General features: G+C 41.7%; 1 protein-coding gene across 3 annotated transcripts in view; it reads left to right on the top strand.

Annotated features, from left to right (window-relative positions):
- phf14 (PHD finger protein 14) overlaps positions 1 to 26,376 on the top strand; it is a 99,502-nt gene extending 73,126 nt beyond the window's left edge. For 2 of the 3 annotated variants that reach the window (XM_054605402.1, XM_054605401.1), the window contains exons 17-18: positions 5,272 to 5,389; positions 25,170 to 26,376. In XM_054605402.1, the coding sequence (XP_054461377.1) occupies positions 5,272 to 5,389; positions 25,170 to 25,262 (211 nt within the window). In that variant the 3' untranslated portion in view covers positions 25,263 to 26,376. The remainder of the gene's footprint in view (positions 1 to 5,271; positions 5,390 to 25,169) is intronic. The other variant, XM_054605403.1, reaches the window with a different exon arrangement.
- The last annotated feature ends 1,107 nt before the right edge of the window (positions 26,377 to 27,483 follow it).

The raw sequence follows: 27,483 nt of genomic DNA, 5'->3' as shown, positions 1-27,483 counted from the left end.
ACATTACTAATTGTATGCAAGATCATTACGGAATTTGAATGACAGAAATCTGCTTTTGGTTTGCTCCCAGATACTATTCTCATGGATACAAATGTAACATGAAGTGAACAAAATGAATGTGACCCCTAACCACCAGCAGACTCCCTTATGTTCCGACTGGACGTGTTCCCAGCCCTTCCTGTGGAACGTCAGCCTCAGACAAAGCCAGAGGCACACTTTCCATTCACCATATTGAAATTCCTGTAGAGCCATCATATCTGACAGCATCAAACTGCCTAATTCCTTTCAACACACACGTCCAACTCAAAGTTGGCTTTGTTGGTGAGGACCAGTAATTGATATCCAAACACTGGCTGCCATAAATCAAGAACAAGACAGCCTCTTGGACGGAGCGTATAATGTGATTTCATGATATTCATCGTGAAACCACAGCATGAAAAGACAGAACATCCCAACAGAATGAAACAGAATCAGTGTGAAGGAGCGCTGATCTCCCACTGATTCAATAAATCCTGTTCTTTTTATTGACTGAGGTGAGGAGAGTGGCTCAGCAGCTTCCTGAACATGAAATGGTGCGTGCATCCGTGCGTGCGTGCGTGCGTGCGTGCGTGCGTGCGTGCGTGCATGCGTGCGTGCATGCGTGTGATGTCCGATGAAAATATGTGGATTCTTAAAACACATTTATACTTGTTTCTCATTGGCTTGCAGATTTAATTTAATATAATGCACTTGAATGTCTCAAATATAATTTAAGTCAAATGTTTAACTGCTATTCTACATCCATATGAAATGTATATATTTATTTTCTTAAAAAGCAGGTAATCACAGAAACATGGGGAACGCCTTATATTTAAATAAAGTGCATGAGGGTTTGTCACACAGAACCAGGACAGGAAAAGGGCAGGCACAGAATACTTGGCAGGGAATTGGGTGAGCCATCTGTCAATCAAACTCTTGCCGAAGCCAGTCAGGAGATGAGAGAAAACATCTTTCCCATGGAGAAGTACCTTCAGTGCCCTAATTTGCTCCTCTTTTAATTAAGGGATTCTCTCCATTTCTCATATTACTGATGCTATTGAAGCGTCTACGCTAACTTTTGCAGGATTCACCATTGTTGTTTTGAACCAACGGTCACCTCTCCATGTCGTTTCACACACACTTCAGCCCCGCCGTAGCTGCCAGTAGCTCCTCACAGGACGCTGATTGGTCTGGACACAAAGTCATTACTCCAAGCCTGAGTAGAGTAGATTTTGTTTGATCTCGTGATACAATCATTAGATCGACTGTTCAATCCCGGCTCGGCCAGTCCATGTCGATGTGTCCTTGTGCAAGACACTTTACCCGAAATTCTCCCGAAGGCTGTGCTATGATGTATGAATGGGTGTGAAAGTGAGATAGTCATGATGGTCAGGTGGCCCCTTGCATGGTAGCCCATGTCATCAGTGTATGAATGGATTTGAAGCGCTAAACAAGTCCATTTACCTTTTATCATCTAGTAATATCACAAGAATCCAGCTGCCATGAAATGGACAGCCCAGATAATATGATGATAGAGTGAGCAAAATTCTGTTTTATTGCTTGGTTTGCTCTTATTGTCATCCTTAATTTGCCAAAGTTAAAACAACTGCGGAGAAAAAAACCAGCAGTGTGTGAGAAACAAATGTTTCCCATTCAGTGTTAATAGGCTCATATAGATGGGTTTGAGATGTATTTGCACAATTTATTTGCACAATTTATTTGCACAATTTATTTGCACAATTTGTTTGCCTTTGGATTTATACAATTTGTTTGCCTTTGGATTTATACAATTTGTTTGCCTTTGGAATGAAAAGGCCTCTAGGCTGCTAGTCCACCAGGACACCTTTAAATTAATTTATGTTTAACCCTATGCAGTACAAGTACATTATAATAATCTTTCACTTATTAAATATATCTCCACAAATCTCATTTACTGTCAGCAGAGCTAGTAAAACACATCACAGCAAGAAACAGCTAAGGGAAGTCAATTCTGCGTTGACACCCAATAAACTACATTAAAAGCATGGGAGTATCTGAGCGAGGAGAGATTGACCCGTGACTGCAGCACAAAGAGAGCAGGCTTTTCTTTTAATCATTTATGAGGCTGACTGCCCTTCAACGAGTTCCCCCCGGCCTGGTAAACACACATACACACTCACAGTCCACAATTAGAGCCAATTATGTCCTAATCAATGAAGGAGATTCACATTCTCCAATGGAAATCTGATAACAGTTTAACAGCCAGGGAGGTCAACCTGAACCCTCTCCATTCGTCTCCATTACTGGGCAAAGCAGGACAGCGTGAGGGGTTTAAAGACATGGAGAGTAAAACAACAGGACAATAAGCACAAGTGTATCAGCGCGGTTCAGAGAGACTTTTTAAGACTTTAGTTCTCTTCAGGGTAGAGTTCAAGATCAATTTATAACCTGTGAACTACAAATGAGCAATGTACTGAGAACACCGCGGGATATGTATGAATGAAATTTCAATCTATAGCCCCATTTGAACAGGACTAACACTACAGGGGGAGGTGGGGAATCAAATAATCACTGTGGTTCTCTGTAAATGTAAAGCATCGTACCGGAAGACATTTCATCCATTCAGAGCTTGCAGGATATGGTCTATAATATGTTTCTGCAAGACAATACCAAAAGTGAATAACTCTACCTGTAGCTGACATTACAATACAATAGCACATTTGATGAGCTTTTACTTGGTCTTGCACTCCCAAAGGCTTTCATTTTGTTTCCATCATTTTATAGACCCTTTCCAAGTAAAATGCAATGATGAATCAATAGCTCACAAGATCGCAAATTCAACCTAAACAAATTGACTTTCCTGTTCTGTGTGCTATAAGTGAGTGGGTATTGTGGTCAGGCTGCTCTCATCCAGCATTCTTGGCTATACCGACAAAACTAATGCACGGCAATTTGTAGATATCCCATAAAAAATTGGGATGTTATCCAGCTAATCTTGAACGAGAAAGTATGAAGACTGCAAAAGCATACAACACAGTGCAGCTGTCGGGAGGTGTGGCAGACTGATCCAACAAACAGTGATCTTTCAGCCAGGAGACCGCTGTTCGATCCCCATGAGAAGTCAATGTTGATGTTTTTGTTACATAACTTGCGTACTTCCGTAGTTATATTAACCCAACCACAATCTATTCCTAAAGGATCATATGCGTCTAATAATTGGAAATTAGAAGCAATTTCTTTCATAAGATATCATCGGAACCGTTGTATGAAGACCATGTTATCTGTGGTCACGTACAGAACGTCAAAAACACCATAGCAAAGACTCAGAGTTTTGACTTTATTGAGTCTGAAAATGGGCCTCATAAACACAAGCATTTATGATCAGTTCGGTGGTAGTCAACACAGCTATAGCTTGCAGCCATAGATTCGGTTTAAATGGTAAATGGACATGTACCTGTATAGTGCTTTTCTAGTTTTCCGACCACTGTCATCACCGCTGATCCTCTGATTGGACGACGACCCTGCTCTACCACTGAACCACAGTCGCCCAGAGGGGACTCTTAGCATAATGTGTCGCAGTTGCTTGTAGTGACAGCAGCTGTTGGAAACATGAACAGAACATGTAGGTGTCCTCATAGAAACCTTTTAATCAATTTTAAATACATACTCATCTGTGTCTATTATCCACCCCAACCATGTCAGTTAATACGAGCAACCGCTGACGCATTTGGCTGAAAGTCATCAGTTTACACGGTCACTCTTTCACTGCTGTTTGTCTAAAAAGGTCATGATCCTGTCGTAATTCAGTACTCTAATGTAAGAGTATTGATTCTGACAACCCAACATGCCACAACTATACAGTTTGATGCTGTGAACAGCTATAATTCGATGTTTAAAGCTTTCTAACTGGTCTGGATGGCTGGGGAAAAAGGCCACATCCGTTGCAAACATGCTCAATCATATTTTTCACGACATCAGTCGTGAAAGGGCCTTTGGTCCCCAAATAGGCCTATATGATGGTGTTAACATATCTCCTTCTATCACATTAGCAAAAACATGTTTGACTTTCTCTATTTTCAAATTTCACAATGCGCTGATAAAAAGGTCAAGAAGTAGAGGACATACATTTTGAAATGCACAACACCCACTCTAAATATATAAATCCACTCCAAATGTGGTTTAAGAGTGGACATGCAGTGCAGAGAAACCTGCCATGACACTAGCACTTCTCAAAAGAAAATGTACTTTAGTGGTATAGAATTTTGACAATGATGGTTTGGCATACTGTTTGTTTCAGTCACTCCCTTTCCTCTCAGGATGAACTGTAATCACTTGGATGAGCCTCTGACTTTTCATCTAGCGCCATCATCGGGTCAAAATTGGGTGCAATGACTGTGTGTTCATCTACCCAGAGTCAGATTGGTACCATCAGAAACCTATGCTCATTGAATTATGAGCAGATGGATAAGATATTGTTTGTATATAGATAATTCCAACGCACAACTCCTGCTAAAACCGCAAATTATTGTTTTCACATTACTTTTTATGCACAAGAGCTTTAAAGGTGTTGGTAGGTGTACTTTTAATCTTTGGACAGAGCCAGGCCAGCTATTTCTAGTCGTTACGCTAAGCTAGATCATAAATCTTTGATAGGAATGATCTAACTACAGACAGTGTGTGACAGAAGGTCTGCTGTGACACAGAGAAATTTGATTGATTTGTCCACTTTGCTGATCAACTTGTAAGATTGGCTGCTGGCTGTGTTTTCTTCAGTGTGCGATTGGTTTCACACTCATTTTCATATTATGTGAGTAACATCAAACAGTTTTACCCATTAAAAAGATTAATAGCATCATTCTGGACGTATCTATCAGTGCTTTAAACATTCAGTGAATGAGGGATCCTCTGCATCATCTTCTGCGGGCAAATTTCCCTCAAGTCTTTCAGTGTTTCCTGTGTGTTGTCTGACCGTTGTTACTTCACCTGAGGACACAGACTCATTTCAGCTTTAGGAGACCTGACAGTCATATATCTGACACTTAACAAGGCCTGTATTTATCTGACTGCTGATATGAACCATTGGACAGTCAATGGCTGTGTAAGGTCAAGGGACCGGAGTGATTAGAGGGACTCTGGAATGCATTAACAAAGTCTCATGACTGACAACTAGCTGCCTTGTCCTCATCCATCACAGCTCCCTTAGCTGGCCTCGTCACTGTAGGAGGACGGGTTGCTTTATTTATGCGAGGCGTAACGCGTGCCCTCCCTGTCCAGGTGTGACGAGTGCCGGCTCTGCTATCACTTCGGGTGTCTGGACCCCCCGCTGAAGAAATCCCCCAAGCAGACGGGATACGGCTGGATCTGCCAGGAGTGTGACACATCTTCCTCCAAGGTGAGTGTGAACAGTTATGTGTGCATTGCTCAGAAAGCAACTGAGGAGAAGGGGGGGATTTGGAGGAGGGTGTTTGGTACTTGCAGCTGTGTTGTAAAACCAAATAAATTGCCTAAATTAGCTACTGAACTATTGATGCAAATACAGAAAAAGTGTGTATGGCTCCCTTTTTGATTATTTGAACAAACTGAATTAGAAAAATAATAGCCAGACAGCCAGAAGGGCGGCAGCTGCGGCGGTTGCTGAGGCAAAAACCTGGGTGTGGGAGGAGTTCGGCGAGGCCATGGAGAAGGACTTTCGAATGGCCTCAAGGAAGTTCTGGCAAACCGTGAGACGACTCAGAAAGGGGAAACAGGGCTTTTCTCAGGTTGTGCTCAGCAGGGGGGGAGAACTGCAGACCCGGACTGGGGATATTGTCGAGCGGTGGAAAGAACACTTTGAGGAACTCCTGAACCCGACCAACACGTCCTCTGTGGAAGAGGCAGAGTCTGAAGACTCAGGGGAAGACTCGTCCATATGCCTGGCGGAGGTCGTTGAGGTAGTTAAAAAGCTCTTCAGCAGCAAAGCGCCAGGAGTGGATGAGATTCGACCGGAGATGCTAAAGGCTCTGGACATTGTTGGGCTGTCTTGGTTGACACGTCTCTTCACTGTCGCGTGGAAGTCGGGTACAGTGCCTGTGGAGTGGTAGTGGTTCCCATTTTCAAAAAGGGGGACCGGAGAGTGTGCTCCAATTATAGGGGTATCACACTGCTCAGCCTCCCCGGGAAAGTTTACTCCAGGGTGCTGGAAAGGAGGCTCCGTCCGATTGTCGAACCTCGGATTCAGGAGGAGCAATGCGGATTCCGTCCTGGACGTGGAACAGCGGACCAACTCTTTACCCTTGCAGGTCTGTTGGAGGGTGCATGGGAGTTTGCTCATCCAGTCTACATGTGTTTTGTGGACTCCCTCGGGGAGTCCTGTGGGGGGTACTGCGGGACTATGGGGTACCTGGTTCGTTACTACGAGCCATTCGGTCCTTGTATGACCAAAGTGAGAGCTGTGTCCGGATACTCGGCACAAAGTCGAGCTTGTTCCCAGTGCGTGTTGGCCTCCGCCAGGGCTGCCCATTGTCACCAATCCTGTTTGTGATTTTCATGGACAGGATTTCAAGGCGCAGCCGGGGGAGGAGAGTTTCCGGTTTGGGGACCTCAGAATCACATCCCTGCTTTTTGCAGATGATGTGGTTCTGTTGGCTTCTTCAGAACATGACCTTCAGCACGCACTGGGGCGGTTCACAGCCGAGTGTGAAGCGGTCGGGATGAGAGTCAGTACCTCCAAGTCTGAGGCCATGGTTCTCTTCCGGAAAACGGTGGATTGCACCCTCTGCGTTGGGAGTGAGTCACTGCCCCAAGCGAGGGAGTTCAAGTATCTCGGGATCTTATTCACGAGTGAGGGTAAAATGGAGCGGGAGATGGACAGGCGGTTCGGTGCAGTGTCAGCAGTGATGCGGGCGTTGTACCGGACCGTTTTGGTGAAGAAGGAGCTGAGCCGTAAGGCAAAGCTCTCGATTTACCAGTCCATCTACGTTCCAACCCTCACCTATGGTCATGAGCTTTGGGTAGTGACCGAAAGAATGAGATCGCGAATACAAGCGGCCGAAATGAGCTTCCTTCGTAGGGTGGCTGGGCTCCCGGAGGGAGCTCGGAGTAGAGCCGCTGCTCCTTCGCGTCGAAAGGGGCCAGCTGAGGTGGCTCGGGCATCTGATCAGGATGCCTCCTGGACGCCTCCCTTTAGAGGTTTTCCAGGCACGTCCAACTGGTAAGAGGCCCCGGGGTAGACCCAGAACACGCTGGAGAGATTATATATCTCGTCTGGCCTGGGAACGCCTTGGGGTTCCCCAGGAGGAGCTGGAAAGTGTTGCTGGGGAGAAGGACGTCTGGAGGACCCTCCTTACCCACTGTATCTAGGATAAGTGGAAGGAAATGGATGGATGGATGGATAGATTTTGTTTCAATGCGCCTGTGGCGGCTTCACAGACATTTGCCCCTTGTCTGTTGTTATGTCTGTTGTTCTTTTTCCAGAGATATCGTAGCAGTAACAAATTGGCAAAATCTCTGACTCTAAATTACAACCGTGAGACTGACTTAAAGGTTGTTTTTTTTCCCATTAGTGTAACTGGATCCATGAAAGAGACGCGGCTAATGCTTGTTAGATCATGCCCTTTTTGTCTTACAGGACTAACACAGTGCTTGACAGCAACTCAGCAGGTGTAACAGCACACAGAAAAAGTAATGCCAGTGGGAATCAGTGCTAATATTAGCAAGCAAGGCTGACTAGCTACCATTGTCTGAGTGGAATTCAAACCGTCAGCACAATGGGATCCAATGGTCACTAAAACTAGATACAGTGGGTAAGTCAAACAGTTCTGACTGAGCACATTCACAATTTAAAAGAGGCACACGTTCAATTCAAACAGACAAATTATGAGGCCAAAATTTATGTTTAAACAGCTGAGAAAGACGTTTTTTATAGATTTAATGTTTCACAGTGCAGCACTTGTTAAATGTACAATGTGAAGCAATTTATGTGAAATGGCTTTGTATTGCCAATGTGTGAAAGGATTGTAACTTAAAAAGAGAACTTCCAAGACTTACTCGGTTGTGTATAACAGCTTGTGGACTGATTTCTATGTCTTTGGACAGTTTGGCCAAGAAAACCCAAAGGATATTTATTTGATGCTTGCTTCGGAGTGCCTTACCTCTATTCAGCTCCGCTACAGCTCCTATAGTATGCAGCTAACTTAGCCAAATACTGTCTAGAGTGGATAACGAATGATAATTCATCCAGACTCCATGGGCTGATCTGGCTGATAAATTGGCTAGCTTGCCGATTGCAAATTACTCGATCAGCTTAAGTTACGAACCTGAGAGGATAGGTTAGTTGGCAAGCTTGCCAAATGACTGACTTGAGCCATGATAATAACTTAATAATAATGAATAACTAGCCAACTGAAGAGAGATGCAACGTAAGGGCAGCCGACTAGATACATTCCATAGTACCTATAAAGGTACCTTGTGGACCACCTTTTGCTCCTTTAAAGTGGCCCTATTATGCTTTTCCACTTTTTCCCTCTCCTTTAGTGTGTTTTGTAGTAATCTGCCTCTGCACTATACTTTTGCTCTGGCTTATGCTTTGAGATGCTTGTTTAAGAAAGGAGATGCACTTATGACTTCTGGTGACTAGTAGTTCTCTCGAATACCTATGTTGAATACACTTCCTGTAAGTCGCTTTGGATAAAAGCGTCTGCTAAATGACTGTAATGTAATGTAAATGTAATGTTATATATATATTTTTACATGTAAAAGGTCCGTAGAGTGTCAAACCTGAAGTCCACGCCTAAAAGGAGTTACCCTACCCCTCAGAAACACTGCTCCTGAGCTGCCTGAAACGGCTCCATTGAATTATTTCCTTCACTTCCGTAACTTTATGAGATCACAATGTTACAGAAGTGACGTAAGACTCTCCAGCTATTTTGGCCCTCAAACAACAAAAGAGAGAGACGGAGCTGAAGTTCACATCTACTGTGGTGTAGTGGTTAAGACAGCAGTTTGTTACCCAGGAGGCCCAGGATCGAATCCCGCTGTGAGTGTTGTTCGTATGTTATACTCTGGAGGGAAAGTTTTTTTAAATGTGAAACATTGACCAATCAGGGCAGACTTTGCTTTCTGGAGGGTGGAGTAAGCGCTACAACGGAGCATTTCAGAGAGAGGGTGAGAAGAGGTGCTGCAGGACAGCCAGGATGAGAAAAACAAGGCGGATTATGAGCATGTAAACATGTTGTAACTGTAACTTGAGATAGAAATATGCACCTGGAAAATAGCATAATAGGGCCTATTTAAGCAATGTTTCATGAGCAGGTTCTTTTGTTGTTTGTACATTATGAATGTCTAGCACATGTACAGGGATGCATATGTGGATGCGATACATGTTCCTAGAGGTCTTCTCATCCGTTTCCACTCAGTGACAGTTCCTGCTTCCCCACTTATTATTTGAAAATGTTTGTTAGGCCCAGAGCTAACACAAGTAGGCTACATTTACCTGGTATCTGCAAAGGTCTTTTCACTTGAAAATAAAATACAGTACAGCGGCTCTAAATCTCAAAAATGTATCCTCAACAGCAGAATACGATTTTCTTTTTTTTTAAACCCTGCACAATAATTAAAAAAATGTAGTTTAGTTCTTTGCTTGTATTTAATCAATTATCTTCCAATAAAGGGACCACTCTGCTGCCATTCAACCTAACTGATGAATGTGTGCCCATTTCTATCCCTCTAGAAACTAGTAATCTGTCCTGTTATGCCCCATCTATGTGGGATATGGGGGCTCATTGATGCTGGCGCATGAGAAATCAATTATAAAAGCTGAAGTGGAGATGCTACAGCACAGGAATGGAACATTATCAAGAAAACCAGAAGGTTAAAGCTCTCTTTAAATTGTTAAGTGGTCCCCATGTTAAAATCGAATTGAAAAAAATCTGATTTGTTTTGAAATGCACTATTACATTTTTTTGGGTGCAATACATTTTTTATTTTATTTGACATTCTATGGTGTTCATAAACACACTAATCCTACACACCTGATGGTCTGATCTGTACTCTTTGGCATAACTGAGGCATAGAAAATCGGAATAAGAGCATCAGTCCAGGCAGCATAATCCAGTATCAGATGTGAACATCCTCTTATATCCAAAAAGGGATTTCGGGTTACTTCAAGTACTTTGGGATTCCATTCTAATGTCTAATGAACCTCAGCATGGTTCTTTTGTCCTGCATTTACAGGCATATTGACGTACTTATACCCTTGGTTAGTTAGTTTCTTTTAGATTTTTGCCATAACATGGAATCCATTTAATTCGGTTGGTAAATTATATTTAGTTATCGGTATACTGTATATGTACCTGATTCTGGTTCAAGTAAATATTTTTCCTCCATATACCAATCCCTTCAGTAGAAGCCCATGCAATTGACCATTTCAAGAATCCCTTTCCTTTTTGGTGCTGGCTTTAAAGGGCTCTAGCTCCAGCTGTTTGTTAAACTATGATGTGAATTTGCACAGCCATCAGAAGTTGTGTTCAGAAATGGAACAAGTCATTATTCTAGTGGTTTGACATCAACCTCCTTTGTACAATTATACTCTGCCAGACAGCAAATTACAGCATCAGCCGTAATTGTGTTCAATGTCAATTTAATTCCTGTGTTGTTTGCAAAATGTCCAATGCTCGATGCTGGAAAAAATTTGTTCAACTGAACTAGGGATAACTTACAGACTTTAGTGCCACAGCATTTTCATGTCAGTGAATGAAAATGATCCCTCTGAGTTCCGTCGATAGATATTTTATAGTAGAGGAAAGGACATCCCCACAGATAATCGGCAACAACAGACCCTGAACAAAGATCAAAAAAAGTTTGATTTGATCATCCCTAACTTATGTTTATCTAACTAATGTAACAATAACTGAAGGCTATGTTGCTAAAAACTAGATCTATATGAAATCAACAAAAAACCTTTGTCATTGCCTTCCAAAAATTATATCAGTGCTTTCCGATCTGGACAAGACAGCATTGTTCATCAGATGCCTTGAAGATCGATGCTTGTTACAAGCCATCAATATACGAGAGTTTTATGATCTGTACAATTCAAATTCCCATGTCGAATGAAACCTATTCTAGACTGTATTTTCCTCTTTTATCGTTGCCTTTACTTCACATCTTATACTTTTATGCTGCAGACTTTTAGCAGTAAAGACAAATAGTGAGTATTAGGCCGGTCTCTGTGGCTCTCTCTCCCTCTCAATTCTCTGTGTCATATCCCTCATTTTGCCACCTCCTAGACTTTGGTTCTTTATTCCCTCTGGAGTATGTGGTCCCTATGAAGTTGCTCCCATCCTCATCCCCCTCCCTCCTACTTGTTAACATCAAATGGGAGAACCACTTGCCTTCAGCTCTCTCTGCCCCGGAGCAGGTCGACATTTCACTGGTGACAGGAGAATAACGCTTGCTGTGTTGATGTGACAAATTAGTGTGAACGTTTTTTCTCTCCATTCCTTTGCAAGCAAAGATCACTTGTGTTCAATAACTGTAAGGCTGCTCAAAGCCTCGGTTATTTCAATCTGTTTATATTCAGCGTCAGAAATATACATAAGGGGTCAATGTTTTCTTATCCTGAAGGATCTTAAATATTCCTTTTGAGTTCTTCTGGCACATTGAAGAGGCATATTTAAGCAACAAATGGGTGAAAGAAGCCAACACGTGTACGCCATTTCTAATGTTGCAGGGTCTACATTCTGAGAGGCAGTGAAGAATGTGACATTTTTGAGAAAGCATGGTGTACAGACCTTTTTAAGGCACGAGGTGCTCAGAGTGTCTCAGTAATAGCAAGTGTAGGGAGATAATTGACTCCACTAAGGGCATCTAAAAAGCACTTTGAGATGAGAGCTGTATTTAAGGAAAGTTTTTTTTATCTGCTGTTAAATGCCAAGTCATGCACCGTTTTTGCCTATGGGGGGAAAATGTTTTTTTTAAATGCCAGCATTAAGTGCACAGTATTACCTGATCATTGCGACTGAGATATAGCTGCTGGCAGAGATAGCGGATGGTCAACCCCTCTGCCTGGCACTCTGTTACAAAGAGTTGTACAGGAAGTGATTTGAGCCCCCCGTAGCCACTGCTCTTATCTGAGAGGTGACGTTTGACATCTAAAGGGAGAGGTATGCAGGAAGCGACACAAACTATCTTACAGTATTTGATGCTGAGCACAGTTTTGGTTAAGTGTGTTGTTTGAAAGCCAACCTGTTTCTGAAGTGCACCAAAGAGTGAAGCGGTTTGTTAGTTAGAATACAAGTATAACATGGACAGCAATACTGTTATTTAAGAAAAGCTAGAATATAGCAACCAATCAAACCAACCTGAATAACAGGCTGTGCAACTGCCAATGGCTGTGACAGAGGTCACACTTATTAACAGTGTACCATCGGTTTAGCACCTACGGGTGCACGCCCCTCACTTTTTGTCTGGTACTAAGCAGAATGTTGGGAATAAAGTCAGGCTAGAATTACTGGTTTTTGGTGCAGACAATGTCACCATGTGGCCATTTATATGCCGTTTTAATCTTTGGATTCTGATCTAATGATCTCCTGAATCTAGCCACTAGAAAGCATGCTGAAAGACATTAGAATTTTGAGCTCTCGTTCAAAATTCAAACTTGTCCACAAAAAGTTAGGTTCTCAACTTTGTCTTGGGGGCATTTTGCAATTATGCAGATGATCAAACTGGCATGTCACCATGTTCATTCCGGAAGTCACACCTCCGAGCTCATCGCGGTTTTTGTGGCAAGTTTTTCTGTCACTGCTTTTAAAGGATGTAGCTCAGTAGCTAGCTAGCTAAATGAAGATTACATATCAGTTCTGAATCTGGTTACTCAGAGCCCTGTTTGTTTCTCCAACCAGGGGAAACAGTCATCAAGGAGCACAACACCAAGTCTGTTTGAATCTGGCACATCCCAGACTCATTGTCACTCATTGTTGACACATATTAGTGATTTTCATGGAATTTGTATTTTGTCTGTGACCAAACCAAATATAAATGTACAACAAAGTTAATACTATACTACTATATTTTCCAGCTTAAGAAAACCAATCCAAAGACACAAGTGCTTTTGCTATCATCGGTTATTGTCTTATTGTCTGGGACTATTGAACAACAGAACTCTTCTAACTAATGATTTGTCCCTATGATGTGCTCGTATTGTTGAGATGTGTGTGCAGCAGTAGTAATTACAGAGGAGCTGCTGGTTTACAGTGTTGCAGGCAGATGCAGGAGGTGAGCGCTGGTGCCGATGCAGACGTTGTTTCTGTTGTGCGAAGGGGCAATAAAAGGCTTTATTAGACAGGCTTGAGTTCATTATAGACGCTGTGTTTCTTCCAGCCTGCTCGGCTCAGATAAACCCCGCTCTGACCAAGGCCACATCCCTCCCGCTGTCGCCACAGGCCCTCGCTGAATTGATTTCAGTAGTAAAGTGACAGTGTTGCCTTAATATACGGATGGCCTTTAATTTAAGCCTGTTACCGTGCCAAGGGGTGCTTGTTTAAGGCTTTATTTACACCCTTGCAGTGCCGCCTGGCACCATGGGCTCCATGGTGAATCACACCAGAAGATTTGGATAAAAGGTTTGAAATGCCAAAAGCTCTTAAAGTTGCCCAGGCAGTGTTTAAAGTACTCAACTGTGAACTTGTGTGGGATGCACTACTTTAGCTGCACTCAGACTTGTTGTCATCAAAAGGATTGCAACTGTTGGAATTACTGTCCGTAAAAAGTTTCATTTTCCTCCCTTCCTCCACAGCCACAGGCCCACTCCCACACAGCAATCAGTTTGTGTTTGAAGTTCTTTTACGACCTCGGAGTATATTCAGCTCTGTTTATGTGTATGTGGCAGTTATGTGTTTAAAGATAGTCTTTGCCTATTTTTCACTACTGGGTGTTTATGAGGCAAATGTACCTTAAGTGTTTGTCATTTTTGATGTTTTTTCAGCGGCTGATGTTCGTGTCGATGTCATTCCCGATTTAGAGGAAGATTACCTTTACACGCTGCGCCATCAATCAGAAGCTCCATCGCTTGACCTGTGAAAGACTGTAATTAAGTTAGCCTAATTAACTTAATGAAGTGGCACGCTTGGCTGCCTTTACTATATCGGGTAAATTGAAAGAAAAATAGGCATCATTACTCATCAGATGTTGGGGTATTTAGAGTGAGAACGAGGGAATACATTTTTTTTACCTACTCCTCAGCCAGTGGGCGTCTTATCTATGTGCAAAAATCTAACCTTTAGCCTGCTGTATTTTCTCAATGAGGCATTTTTCATTAGCAGTCTGATTAGTTTAATCAGTATCACTGGTGCATTTATGGAAAAGAAACAAATCCTGGAGTGCAATCTGAATTTGTTGTTCTCTACATTCTCTTATCTGTATTCAAGTTGAACCTTAATGCCTGAGGACCGCGCGATCAATAAGCCCGGCGGTCGGGGCTTTTACTCAGACGTATGAAGCTCTTAAAGCATGAGAACCTCATCAATGACGGTTGTCTTTTAGTCACGGCCAAAGTTTAACCACAGTTTAATGTGATTTAAAGGCATGCCGGGGGGGCAGCTAAACTAGCCTGTAGGGAGCACGGGACACGGTCAAGGGTGGCCGGGCAGAACGGCGAAGACGAAGAGAAAATCAATGGCTAGGAGTCACCTCAATCACTTTAACTAGGCGCTACAGACGCCCGCGCCCCCTCTCAGGGGCCAATTTGTGGAGTAAACAGGAGTGTGTGATTGCTGCCAGGGTCCCCAGCGGCCCCAGCAGTCCATTTCTCTGGACCTGGCTCATTCTAACAAGCCTCTTAGCGGTGAGCGTACATGAGGCCGTTCTCGTACCCCCTCAGTATTTCATGGCCATAAACAGTGTAGCAGACACTTTTTCTTTATCGCCCTTCGTTAGGATAGCGTTCCCACAAGTCCCTGGCTCCTGCTGCATGGGCGGAAAGCTTGCTATATCCTCCAATATATATTCAAAATAAACTTGAGTTTAACGTTTCTTTTTGTGAACACACCACAGTTGAAAATAAGGTGTAATTTGTGGCTTTACTTGTGTTAACCAGTGAGCATAGCACTAATAGACATGAGACTAGAAAGATACTGTTATATGTTGATGCTTTCCTTGTTTAAATGCATTCATCTCAATGAGACTGATTTCCTTTTCCTTACAAATGATCAAGGACAGACTCTGGCTTGCAGAGAGAACGTTAACAGACAGAAGAAGTATCTACTTGGCCTGCCATGAACTTTCCCACCAAACTAACGTTAATGAATCTACAGCTGATCAAATCTGCGGTCGGCAGTGTTTGTCACATTAGCCATCAAAAAGGATGGTCAGCGGCTAAATCAGCTCAAAATTTGTATTTTGTTCATTGTAAATTTCTCTTTGCTTATAATTAAGACACAGAACAGACTAATTATTAGTCAGATATTAGTTAGAGTTGGAGCTTAGCGTATGCAGGTATTTTAGCAAAATTGGATTGGACGGCAGGTTAATGTTCATCATAAACAGGCATCAACACGTGCAAGCAAAAAGTGTCAAGAAGAATAGCATGTTCCTTGTAACATTGTACTACAAGGTATAGTACATGCTACACACTTATTCACAAATACACTAGATATTTTATGAGATAAAGCTTTTAATATATTTAATTATGAGCACATTTCATGAGGATGTTTGGTCACACCATGTGTTGAGCCACACTAATAACACACACATTTACCAGAATGCTGGAAGGTCTCTGATCGGTGCTATAAATTACATAAACTACTGGTCTGCTGAAGTCTTTATTCCTCTGCAACCCGCTTCTTTTCTCATTGCTACTAGAGCTGCACCTTATGTATTGATTCAGCATCAACATTGCGCATGGGCAATGGTCAAATCACAGAACGTCAGCAAAATAATTCAAACGTTTTGGTCAGGTTACAGTTTTTTTTTAGTTGGAAAACACCCACGGTTCTGAATTTCATGGTTTACCCAATGTTTTTCATCAATCACCTACATTCTAGGTAGTCAAATGTCTTCAAGCACATTTGAGAAGTCTCTCGTTGTATCCTGCTGAAAGACTGATTGAGAATGAAAATGTAATCACTAATAAATTTAAATATACAAAAACGACAGTAAGACAGGTTATCAGTCTCATGTTTGTGCATCAAATATGGAGCTAGAGTCGGGACACGTTTAACCTCTAGTGTTAACCTCTATTCACCCTCCAAAGTTCATAAATGCATCTTCAATCAAGTCCACCAATTAAAATGTACTATGAAAAATGATGTATCACAGGTATGGAAACGAACGCAGGTTGAATTAATTTGATGTTTTATTCTGGATTTTTTTTAATATAATTCTATAGTGGGTGTGGTGGTACGGAACAGGGGAGTCACTAGTGTTTTGCCTGTATAGTGTTGTGCATAAGTCATTTGTGTACTTGTATGGTGAAGGTTTTGGGGGAACCTGCATCATATATTTTGGTGTATAGAACTCATGTACCATGTAAAATATGTAGTCAAGGGTCTCTTCCTCTTTGGTCCCATAATACAAGACTTATTTTTTTAATTTTCTCCTGACATGTTGTGTGTTCCCTGCGTTGTTCAGAGATAAAGCAGAGATACACGACCACTTATCCCACAGTGCCCGAGCACTCAAACCTATTTATTATCTTTGGCTTTATTCTAAATGCTACAAATTGGAAACAAATAGAAAGTTGCCCCCTGTTTCAGACCGTATATCCTCTTCTGGGAGGCATTTGTAGTTCTCTGACGAGGCGATAAAAAAGAAAAACCTGCTTGTGAATTTTTTACCTCTGATTAAATTAGCCGTCGCCTGGTAACTCTACCTCGGTATCAGTCATGCCTCGCTTAAGTGGAAATACCTTTCTTGGAGAGAAAGACAAAAAAAAAGGACATTAAAGAATGCCCTTTGTAATAAATGAAACGGGAATAGCAAATATGCGCAGTCATGAAATTTAATTGTGCTCTCTGGTGACTGGTTTGTGGGTGCAGGAGGAGCGGAGGAGGTGCAGGAGGAGCGCTGGGGGCAGAGGTGGTTAAATGTAGCGCGTAACGCACTGCCTGAACAGGCTAATGAAGCCGCTGTTTATGACCCACTACAATGTGTCATCTCCTGAATGGCAACAAGATGCCAGCGAACACTCAGAGAGATACTCAAACACACTGACACACACACACACACACACACACACACACACACACACACACACACACACACACACACACACACACACACTGCAATGTGCTTCAATCTACCCAACGTGGTATTGTCTATGGTAAAATGTATTAATATGTAAATGGTTTTGTGCTGAGAAGAGGCCACATACCTACAGTACAATGCAACAATCTAGGAGTATACAACATCATTGGAACGACTTTTTAAAATGTATTTTTCTGTGCCATTATAGCTGATGAAACTAGGCAGTAGACTTATGATACGGAATATGTCCAATAAGAAAAAGGTAAATAAATAACACATTGTGAAATAACCTACAGAAGCATTTCCTCATGTTAATTGGCATGATTTGAGAGGAACTTATAATCATATAGAAACAACATCAAAATGTTTTGAGGAGGGATGGGTGGCTTTCAAAAACTTCCCCTTAAATGCATTATTGTATATAGCTCTTAAACTGTACATAATGGACATGGACAGTTGATCAGTATGTTAGTACTTAGAATATTGAAATATGAATCCAGTTTGTTCTGTTTACATGACTGAGGTTTCAATACATACAAAAAATGTGAATCATGATCAGTCAATCAATCAGGCAATAGGCTATCAATACTTTCACAGTATTCCTTTTAGTAATTGCAGTTATCAAATGTCATAGCACCCATCTGAAGAAGAAAACTTACTAAGTTGCAGAGAAAATGTATTCATTTTAGTGGCATTAACTGTAGAGCCCCAAAATTGTGTTTAAAAAAATAATGTATTCAGAAATATCTCAATAAATACATAAATTATAAAATTATATTAGAATTGGCAAAAAAAAAGCCAATAATGAAATAACCGCTGTAGAGACAATCCATTATTCAGTTTCAAATCAAAACATTGCTACAGTGAAAAAAAAGTCCATTAAAATTAGATGAAAATAACTTTTTGTAATAAAGGGTTGAGTTATCATACATTTTAACATTACTTTAGAATATTTTGCTTCATATATGTTTTATGTATTTTTATTTTATTTCCTAATAATTTTTGACTTTTTGGAAATTCTTATTCCTGTAGTGTTTGAAAAACTTGAGATGACCTGTGCTTCCTCATTTGTTTGTAGCGTAGCATAAAAACATGCAGAACTGTGCGGTTATCTCTGCTGCTGAACGTTCATCTCACTGTGAGGGTAAAGTGGATCCATCAGAGGTGAGAGGACACTTTGAAGCAGAGCCTCTTCTGCATACAGACATTATGCAGCGTAAGACGCACTCATAAATAAATACGGCGGAAGCAGAAAACAAGATAAGAAAATCAGTCCCTCTAATTAACTGCTAATTCGTTTGAGGACTGCATAAGTTTGATAAAGGAAAGCAAAGCTTCTTAAAGTACGTGCTATGTTGTACATTATGATTCCTTTACAGGGAAAAATATAATCCACGTTTATGAGCTTGATTGAATAGGGTGTGTGGTGCTCATATCTGTGTGTGTTATTGTTGATGGTGGGAGCAGTGGGGACGTGAGGCTGAGCAGTGTGAACATCCAGTGCTCTTCATCGCCCCTACGGCTTAGTCTGAGCTCTCCTCCTCCTCTCTCCCCGCATCACATGACAGAGACGACGCTCTGCTTCTGCCCTTTAAAAAAGCCACCCCTGACTCCAATGAAAAATGTGGCATTTCATTATCATATATGTATATGTTAGTGCCAGAGGGGCCTGCTAGCCTATGGAAGGCAAGCGGTGAAAGCAACCCCCCCTTTCTCCTCTCCCTCGTTTCCCCAGAGGGAATGGATGGAGATATCCCGCAATGCAAGAGCCCATCAGTTCCTGCAGGTCCGTCAGAGGGGGGATGGGAGGGGGGGATCTGCCTCTCATTTCAAACAAAGCAAACGTCTCGAGCAGGGGCCGCTGATGCAAAACGCAGCCCCATACCTCAGCCTCTCTAGTCCACCGTTCTTTCTGTCCTCTTTATCTGGATCAGTGGCTTTAAAACATGCTGAAAATCTTCACACTGCAGTTAATATTAGGTTTACAATGATGATTATAGCTATGTTATTGTCTTCCTGTAAGTCGCTTTGGATAAAAGCGTCTGCTAAATGACTGTAATGTAATGTAATGTAAAACAGGATCTTGGATATGTCATTAATGGTATGGATGGAATGGAGTATGATTGATTACGTTTTCATCACATATACACAGCTTGTTTCAAAGACACTTCAAAATCACATAGAGGGATTGTAAACCATCCAACACCTTACTGCTCATCATCTTAGTATAAACTTTATTATAAATCCGGTCATTACAGAGTATTTTAAGTTCTTAAAAGCAACTCCAACCAATGTGTAGATCCATCAAGTGAATGGAAAATGTGAAAATGATCAGTTTCATTCAGGTACTAAAGAGGAGATGCTTCATCATTGCACATTGATTTAAACATCTTTCACCATGAGAATTAGACATTTATACACAGTATCTTAAGTAGAACAATTCTATTTTTATTCCCTATATATTTTCATAAATTTATAAACTTGCCATATTTTGCCATATAATGAATTTAAAATATTTAGCATATGGCTGCAACATACCAACATATGAAAAATGAAAGGGTCTGTAACTGTATGCCAATTTTTAAACCCACTGTACACTACCTACATAACAACAGACAGACAAAGTTAGCAACATAGTGGAGAATTTAGCAGCTAAAGAGACAAAGGTTTTTTTTTCTCAGGAGTAGCTGGAAACCAAAAACAGAGCTAAAAGAGAGTCAGGGTAGGGCAGTTCTTTTCCCTGGTGAGGCCACATCGGAAATTAATTAGTCTGTCGTGGGCCGGACACAAATAGAACAGAATTAGCAATGTTCCAGATTAACTTCTCGGGTGACATTATCTTGTATTGTTCGGCATGTTTTGCCTCGTACAGAGGTGAATTGTAAATCTTAAACCCAGCGACTTGCTCCTTGCAGGCTAAACACAGTTTTGCTGGGTACTTCAGTGAAAAAAAAGTGCTTATGAGTCCATGTCTTGTTAAAGATTAGTACATTCAGTGTCAACCTTACACTTTTAACCACTCAGCTAATGTAAATCACTGTTGCTAAGCACAAAACATCTTTCATGCTTGGCTTAGCCAACGGTAATGGCTGTGACTTTAGCTAACTTAATATTATACTACTACAGTGTTGGATTGTGATTACCGGAAGACATGGAGACAGTAAGTCAAAGCATAGGTAGAAAAATGCTGTATAGGGCTATGCTAATAATAGCATAGTCAGAAGTGTGCTGTATAGGGCTATGCTAATGATAGCATAGTCAGGAGTGTGCTGTATAGGGCTAAGCTAATAATTGCATAGTCAGGAGTGTTATGTAAAGGGCTATGCTAATAATAGCATAGTCAGAAGTGTGCTGTGTAGGGCTATGCTGATAATAACATAGTCAGAAGTGTGCTGTGTAGTGCACACTGTTAATTTACGGTAGATGTCTGACGGTTAATAGCTGGCTAACACAGCGATGCAATTCCACTGTTTGCAAATATTTCTGAATCGCCATGTGATGGAATTGTTGGCAGTTTTTTTCAAAGCTTAAAGTTTTACAGTTTGGCATGCAAACCGGATAGAGGGTGCAACAATAGTAGCAGCAACAGTAGAAAAACAATGAAAACAACATGGATGTCCAGCAATGAGTGAATAAAGATACAGTGTATTATTAAAGATACACGAATGAACACTGTTTTTGTTAGATTTTAATTAACACCAGCAGGACTCCAAAGTAATATAATCTCTGTTGAATGTGCAAATGGGGATTTGTTTGCTGACACAATTTCCAACATTTATCAGGCGATACGTTACAATGCATTGTGTTTACAGCTTTTCTGATGTCCCAAAGTGGCCAGGAAGTCGGGGAATGCAGCTTTAAACAATGCTCCTGCTCTGAAAAAGGTTTAAATCATCTTTTAATTGCAGCACAGATACTTCAGTTACCTATTGATAACGCTATGACACATGTAATGACACAGCATGTGCTCTCTTTCAGGAGTTACACCCTTCCCCAAACAACTCTTAAGATACTCCCCAGGTGACGCGTGCATTTCAAATATGACCACTCCATCTCTCTGACACTTTAAATTGCAAGCTGCACAGGCAATTTCTGTAGACTCACTCCATAAGCCTGACTATAAGAGCAGATGAATGAGGAATGGGCTCTAACGGAAGGCCAATCTTAAGCTGTAGTATCACTCCCAGCACAGCATTTCACTGAGATTCAAAGAAACGCGAAAAACTGATGAAGATTTAGAGCCGTGTCTCTCCCTGCTGCTGCTCTCCAACTCAGACTGGAGGGGGTGGGGGCTCTGCAGGCAGACAGACAGCAGGATAATACCAGCGACAGTGAAGCTGTGGAGAGCAGACCCCTCAGGCAGACACAGGTGTGACAGGTGGATGAGCGGTCGAAGTGGGGAGGACAAAGTGCACATGAGAAACCCCGAGAAGGCCCTCAGAAGCCACGGGGACCGGTGTCACCCTGCTCCCCAGGGACACACACTAAATCAGTGCTGAGGCATGGGAGGCACATCTCTGGCTTTATGAGATAGTTAGCATGCGCTGGCCCCTCCCCTCCCTCTCTTGTTTCCCATTTAGGAGCTGACTCCTCCCCCCGATAACGGATGGCGCCACAGGTAATTGGAAAATTGGCAGGCTTGTCAGGGAGATTTGGTGGATGGCACGAGTGTATATGACGGCGGGGTTCATGAAGTGTCACCCCGCAGCTAGATTTATATCAGCCCCATGGACCGGCGCCGGAAAGTATCCGGAGTTCAGGAAAAAGTAGCACATTTTTCTCCTGGGCGAGACTGCATATCAAGTGTGCTCCAGAGGGACGGACAAGGTTCCTGTTAGTAAAGAGATTATATATGAGCCGTCCTTTGCATTAACCCTAACCTTCATTAACTGTCTCTGCACATGCTTTAACAACCGCTGCAAGTAGCTCCGCACATCCCACACTCTGATTTATTTGCACTAAGATCTGCTCATCTTCATCTTCTGTGACAATTTAAATTTCAATCTGCATCATCAAATGGCGGTTTACATGATAGAGTCCTACATGTTTTTTTTTTTACTAAAGTCTCGCCAGGAATCTTCATTTCATTGGTCAAGAATATCTAATGAAGTCCACAGTGCAGGAAAGGGGGAGATGTAAGGGCTGTGAAACATATTTTATATAATAAAATAATTGTAATAATATTTTTTCCCTTCTAAATAATCTCTCAGAATTTGAACAATTTATGTTCAAGTTCTTGTGGATAAGGATTGGGCAAAATGTAAAAATTTCCGGCTGGCCAACCTCAGCCCAACAACCAGCAATTGCCAACATATTCATGCAGGTGTCTTCTTCAGAGGAGGAACATTAAATTAGCAAAATAAAACGGCAAAAACAACCAAAAGACCTCACAATTACCCGATTTTGCCATCATGGTTTCATAACCATAAGAATTGTAGATCGCAGATGAGGTTGTTTTACGTAAATCGGAATATGCACACCTGTGTGTAAATGAGAATATTTTTGGAATATTCATTTTCAGCAGCCATGTAAACAGACTATTTGGAATATTGTCTTTTTCGGATAAGGGTGAAAACCGGAATATGTGGTGCGTGTAAATGTAGTTGCTGTTTATCCTCTCGTTGCCTTGCCTAGATTGGCTGAACCAAATATTTTCTTTGTCTTTAGTTAAGAATAATTAAAGGTAAAACATGTCCAAGCGCGGGACTCCATTGCTGACCAGTGTTGTGAAAAGGAAATTAACCGGGACAAAAGTGGACAATTTCATGTCGGGCTTGGTGTTCGTTCTCTCCGTTGTGGATCTCCACTATTGTGATCCAGATGGAGATGCTTCTACAGCTAATGCAATTTCTACAGACCTTCATGGTTCCCAGGCTAAGAAACCTAGCCACTTTTCTTCAGCTGACATTTCCTCTAGCGCCACCACAAGGTTTCTTCAGTGAGCATGTTATTTTGTTGATGTTAGCATTTAGCTCAAATAACCACTGTGGCTTAGTACAGCCTCAGAGAGCCATGGAGCTATTGTTATAAAGTTTTAATTACAACCCAAAGAATCTTTAAACCAAATGCTTGAGAAGTCTTTGCCCAAGAGTCTACTGATTTAAATGAGTCTGCCAGTGAAATTCACCCTCAAAGTCTATTGTTAAAGATGAATTCTGTATTTTAATTAGCGAGCACACGGTCGGGACATGCTGCAGTATTAAAAACTGCTTCCCTGGTGATTGGCCTTTAGGGGCAACAATCACATACGGCACTGTTCGTTTTTTCTAAAGTACTTTTGAAGTGCCAACATTTTCACTGGGCCTGGACCAGATTGTGTCAGGATGGGTCTATTGGGAAGATTTTGTAATATTTAAGAAATATGTATATTTATGTGAGTATCCATATGGGAGTGAAACCATTGGTGATTGACAGAGAATTAGAACCTAACAGCTAGCTGGAGGGACGGTGATTCATGTGGCGTCGGGGGCTGCAGGTCCTAACCTGGTGATCACACGTTCTGGAGTATAGATGTGTTTATTAACCTCTGGAGGGGGGATAATTGTATCTGTCAGAGTCGTTTAATCACCGCTGCAGCTCTCACCGCTGTCACTTTCACTTTGTCATTTTGACTAAATAAGCTGGCTCCTCGCTTGGCCCAGTTACGACTCCTGCTCTCCTCGTGTCACTTTCCTTTTGTTGGCTGTAAAACTCATGTGTTTCATCATTGTAAAAAAACAAAAATCTACTCTTTGTGTAACTGTGTCCAGGGCATGATTTAAAGACATCTAAAACACTGGTTGTGACTTCAGAAAGACACATTTGAAAGTGGGCGATACAACAATATTTTGTTAATAATTCATCAATCAAATACAGTGGATCCAACACCATCAGCCTGATTCTGATGAAATTTAATCAGAGGGAGCATCTTAATATTGTGATCCAGCATTAAGATCCAATTTGGTGGACATTGCCCAACCCTAATCTCCCTTGTGCAAGTCAGATGTGCATGCCCCCGTAAATTTTGAGGTGGGGTATTGGCTCTTCGCTAAGTCCTGCCCCCTTGAACGCAGACTGGCCAATCACAGTAAAGTATCGCCCAGCTTCAACCAGTAGGCTCCATAGACTCTCATGCAATCGGTTCAGATTTTCTTCTTTTTCAGGCTGGTTTTGTGGATTTGGAGCTAGTCATGGTTAAAGTTGTGTAATAGTGATACTCGTTACCCAAAGAAGTTGAAAGAAGCTATATATTTCTGATCTAAGTAAAAAAGTAACGTAACGTAGCTCTGGCAGTTTGACGGAGTAGTACAGGGGGGCGGGGCTTAGCGAAGGGTCAAAAGTCCAAGGGAGAGCTGCATGGATAACATATTTTTGTAGGCTAGCCTGGAAGTTAGTATCGGACCAGTTCCCTCAACAAAAAGTTTTTGGATTAATCCAGAAAATAGGCTCTGTGGCGAACAAAAGTTTGGTCTGCAAGATATTCTTCACAAATAAACACCACTTTTGAGATATTTCAAGTTTAGAAGCAATAGGCGGAAGTAAAAAGCTAACGTTGTGCTATTAACGAACTACAAAACATGACTTCACTTCATAACCACTAAGCTAAGGGCAGAGTAGTGATCAGCATGATGCCGTTTAGTCGTCTCATTTAGCCACTTGTTTGCGACCACCTTTTTAACACACAGGAAAAAAATCCAAATTCACAAGAGGGGTATTTACGCAATGTCGAAAAAAGTTAAAACCTCTTCAGCTTGTGTTTACCGCAGACCTTATCTAACCAAAAACCCATCGACTTTGAGACGAATAAACCAGAAGTGACAAAATGCTGACTCATGTCCAGGTTTATAGGACTCATTCCTGCAGCACTCTATTTGGACGTAGTACCTGGGACAGTGGGCTGATCAGCAAATCCCCCTAGGTTTAAGAGCAATGGATGGTCTGTTTAATATGTGATATTATGTTGTATCCTGTGTTTCCAGGAGGAAGAGGAGGAGGAGCAGCTGGAGGAGGAGCAGCTGGAGGAAGATGACGCCGTTAAAGAGGAAACAGCGGAGCAGGAGATTCCAAACTGAACTTGAGTGAGCGGACATCGAACACACCACTGCTCCGTGGCTTCACCTCCAGTCTAAGCATTTCCGTTCAGACTACAGCACACGTAACTTTTTACTAGCCTCCCAAAGTTTGTAGACGGCCAGCAGTTAGCTTCCACTCCACATAGTTTAGTGAACAGAGGTGTATTTTAGAAAAAACACTATTAAAATTGTGATATCTTTAGAGTCAAGGGTCAAGAGTTTGTACTTTTTATGGAAGAGGTTGGACAGACGGACAAACACCTCTCAGATTTCAGACATCTTTGTGAAGCATCCAGCCACAGGAGCACACACATACCACCACGCTTCTCCTACAGCAGAGACATGTGTCCGGCTGTGGAAGTCCGGTCAAATGACATGTTTGTAACACTTTCCACACAATCTATTTTCATACACTAATGATGATCAGACAGTGTGTCCACACAGAGTATCCTCAGTGTCCTGTTTACAAGATGAAGCGAGCAGTCGGGTCCACAGAACACGTCTTCTTCCCTGCCGAGCGCGCTGACGTCAGCAGTGAAGCGCTTTTCACCGTCTTTGCACGCATATCACTCAGCATTTGACTGGAGGATTTTATTTTTATATTTCATGCATATGTTCCTCTTATTTCCCCATTTTAAATATATACTTACTTTCTCACTCACTTACAGTTATGTGAAGTATTGAGTCTGGTTTTTGTGTTAAAAAGAAATGTTTTTTTATCTTTGATTTACAGCTTCTTTAAGTGCTGCATTCCAATCTATTTTGTTATTGGATTTGTAATAAAAGCTTCCATGTTTGATTGTAGATTGTATTTACATATTTTGTAAAGTTGTGTTTTCTTTTTCTTCGACCTCTTCTCTGGTTCTCTGACCTGCTAGTAGTCTGTGGTCCAGACTGGGTCTCTAAGCTCCCTGGGAATCATCGAACACAGAAAATGAACTGAAGTCTAATTTCAAATAAACTACTACCTGTAATTTAATACTAAATGTGGCAGATTTAACCCTAAATGAGGAGTAAAGTGATTATTACATTGAGCGTACATGAACCAATCAATCATTAGATTTGACCAGTGACTACTGTGAGGCCAAAGCAATCGTTGTCAGACACTCGCAGAGAGTCTGGAATTATCCTGTAAAGTGCCAATAAATATGAACTGCAAACGTTTTTTGCTTCTCTATCACTAATACTCAATGCACATGAAATGTTTGAAATCTATCGATCAAGGTGGCTCTTGGCTTATTTGGTGTCTGACAGACTGAAGTGACTCAACTTTAGCAGGTTAAAAGTTGTTATATAAAGGCAGAACGTTTCATTTATATTTATTTAAAGCCAGAATAACACCAAAGGCTGCAAAACAGGACTCAGATTACCTTGATGCACCGAGGCACCGTTATCACGCCTCGCTGTTCCGTAGAAATGGTAGCGAGAAGGAACAGGTGGAGGGAGGGCATTATTACTCCACCGCTTAGCCAGCAGCGGAGGTAGTCACAGAGCTGAATTGATGTCTGTGTAAAAGGGACATCCGGTACTACAGGTTCACACTGTAGCGGCAACCTTCTGTTCTGAAAAGTGAAGCCACTCCTCTGGTTGTTAAAAAAGGACTGGTTGTATAGAAGTCTATGAGAAAATAACTCTACTTCTCTCTTGATTTATTCCCTCAGTAAATATTGTAAACATGAGTTTATGGTCTCTATCTCTAGTTTCACATTTTCTTCAATACAGCATGATGTTCATTTCGTAAATTATGGTTAATTTAGAGTGAAATAGACCATAAAGCAGGGTATGCTTTAGTGCGGGGCTACACAGTGATTGACAGGAGCGTAATGGCAGATTTTATTTACTGCAGTATTGTGGCATCTCTGTGTAAAAGGGGCTTGTGAGTTTTCAACCCCCACCTTAGTAGTAATTATAGTCTCAATGACATACAGTTTGTTTTTCAGTGAACCAGCTGGTCTTCCTGTTAAGGAGGGTTTCAGTCCACATATACACTTTGCATTTTAAAATGGTATCTCTGAGTTTATACCCATAGAACTGCACTTACTCTTGGATAGTTCCATCAGCTCAGCTCACGGTGTGACACCTGAAGTGGGAAAAGGATTTTTGCTAAACTGATAGATTTCCTGTCGGCTTCAATCAACCCATAAATTGAAGGCGGCCTCATCAATATTTTGTCCCGAGTGGTTCTGTCTCTGCTCTACCTTTGTGCAGCAGGTTTGAGGGT

Source organism: Anoplopoma fimbria, chromosome 10 (genome assembly GCF_027596085.1).
Source record: "Anoplopoma fimbria isolate UVic2021 breed Golden Eagle Sablefish chromosome 10, Afim_UVic_2022, whole genome shotgun sequence".
Taxonomy (NCBI): domain Eukaryota; kingdom Metazoa; phylum Chordata; class Actinopteri; order Perciformes; family Anoplopomatidae; genus Anoplopoma; species Anoplopoma fimbria.
This window is presented reverse-complemented; position numbering and strand designations above follow the sequence as displayed.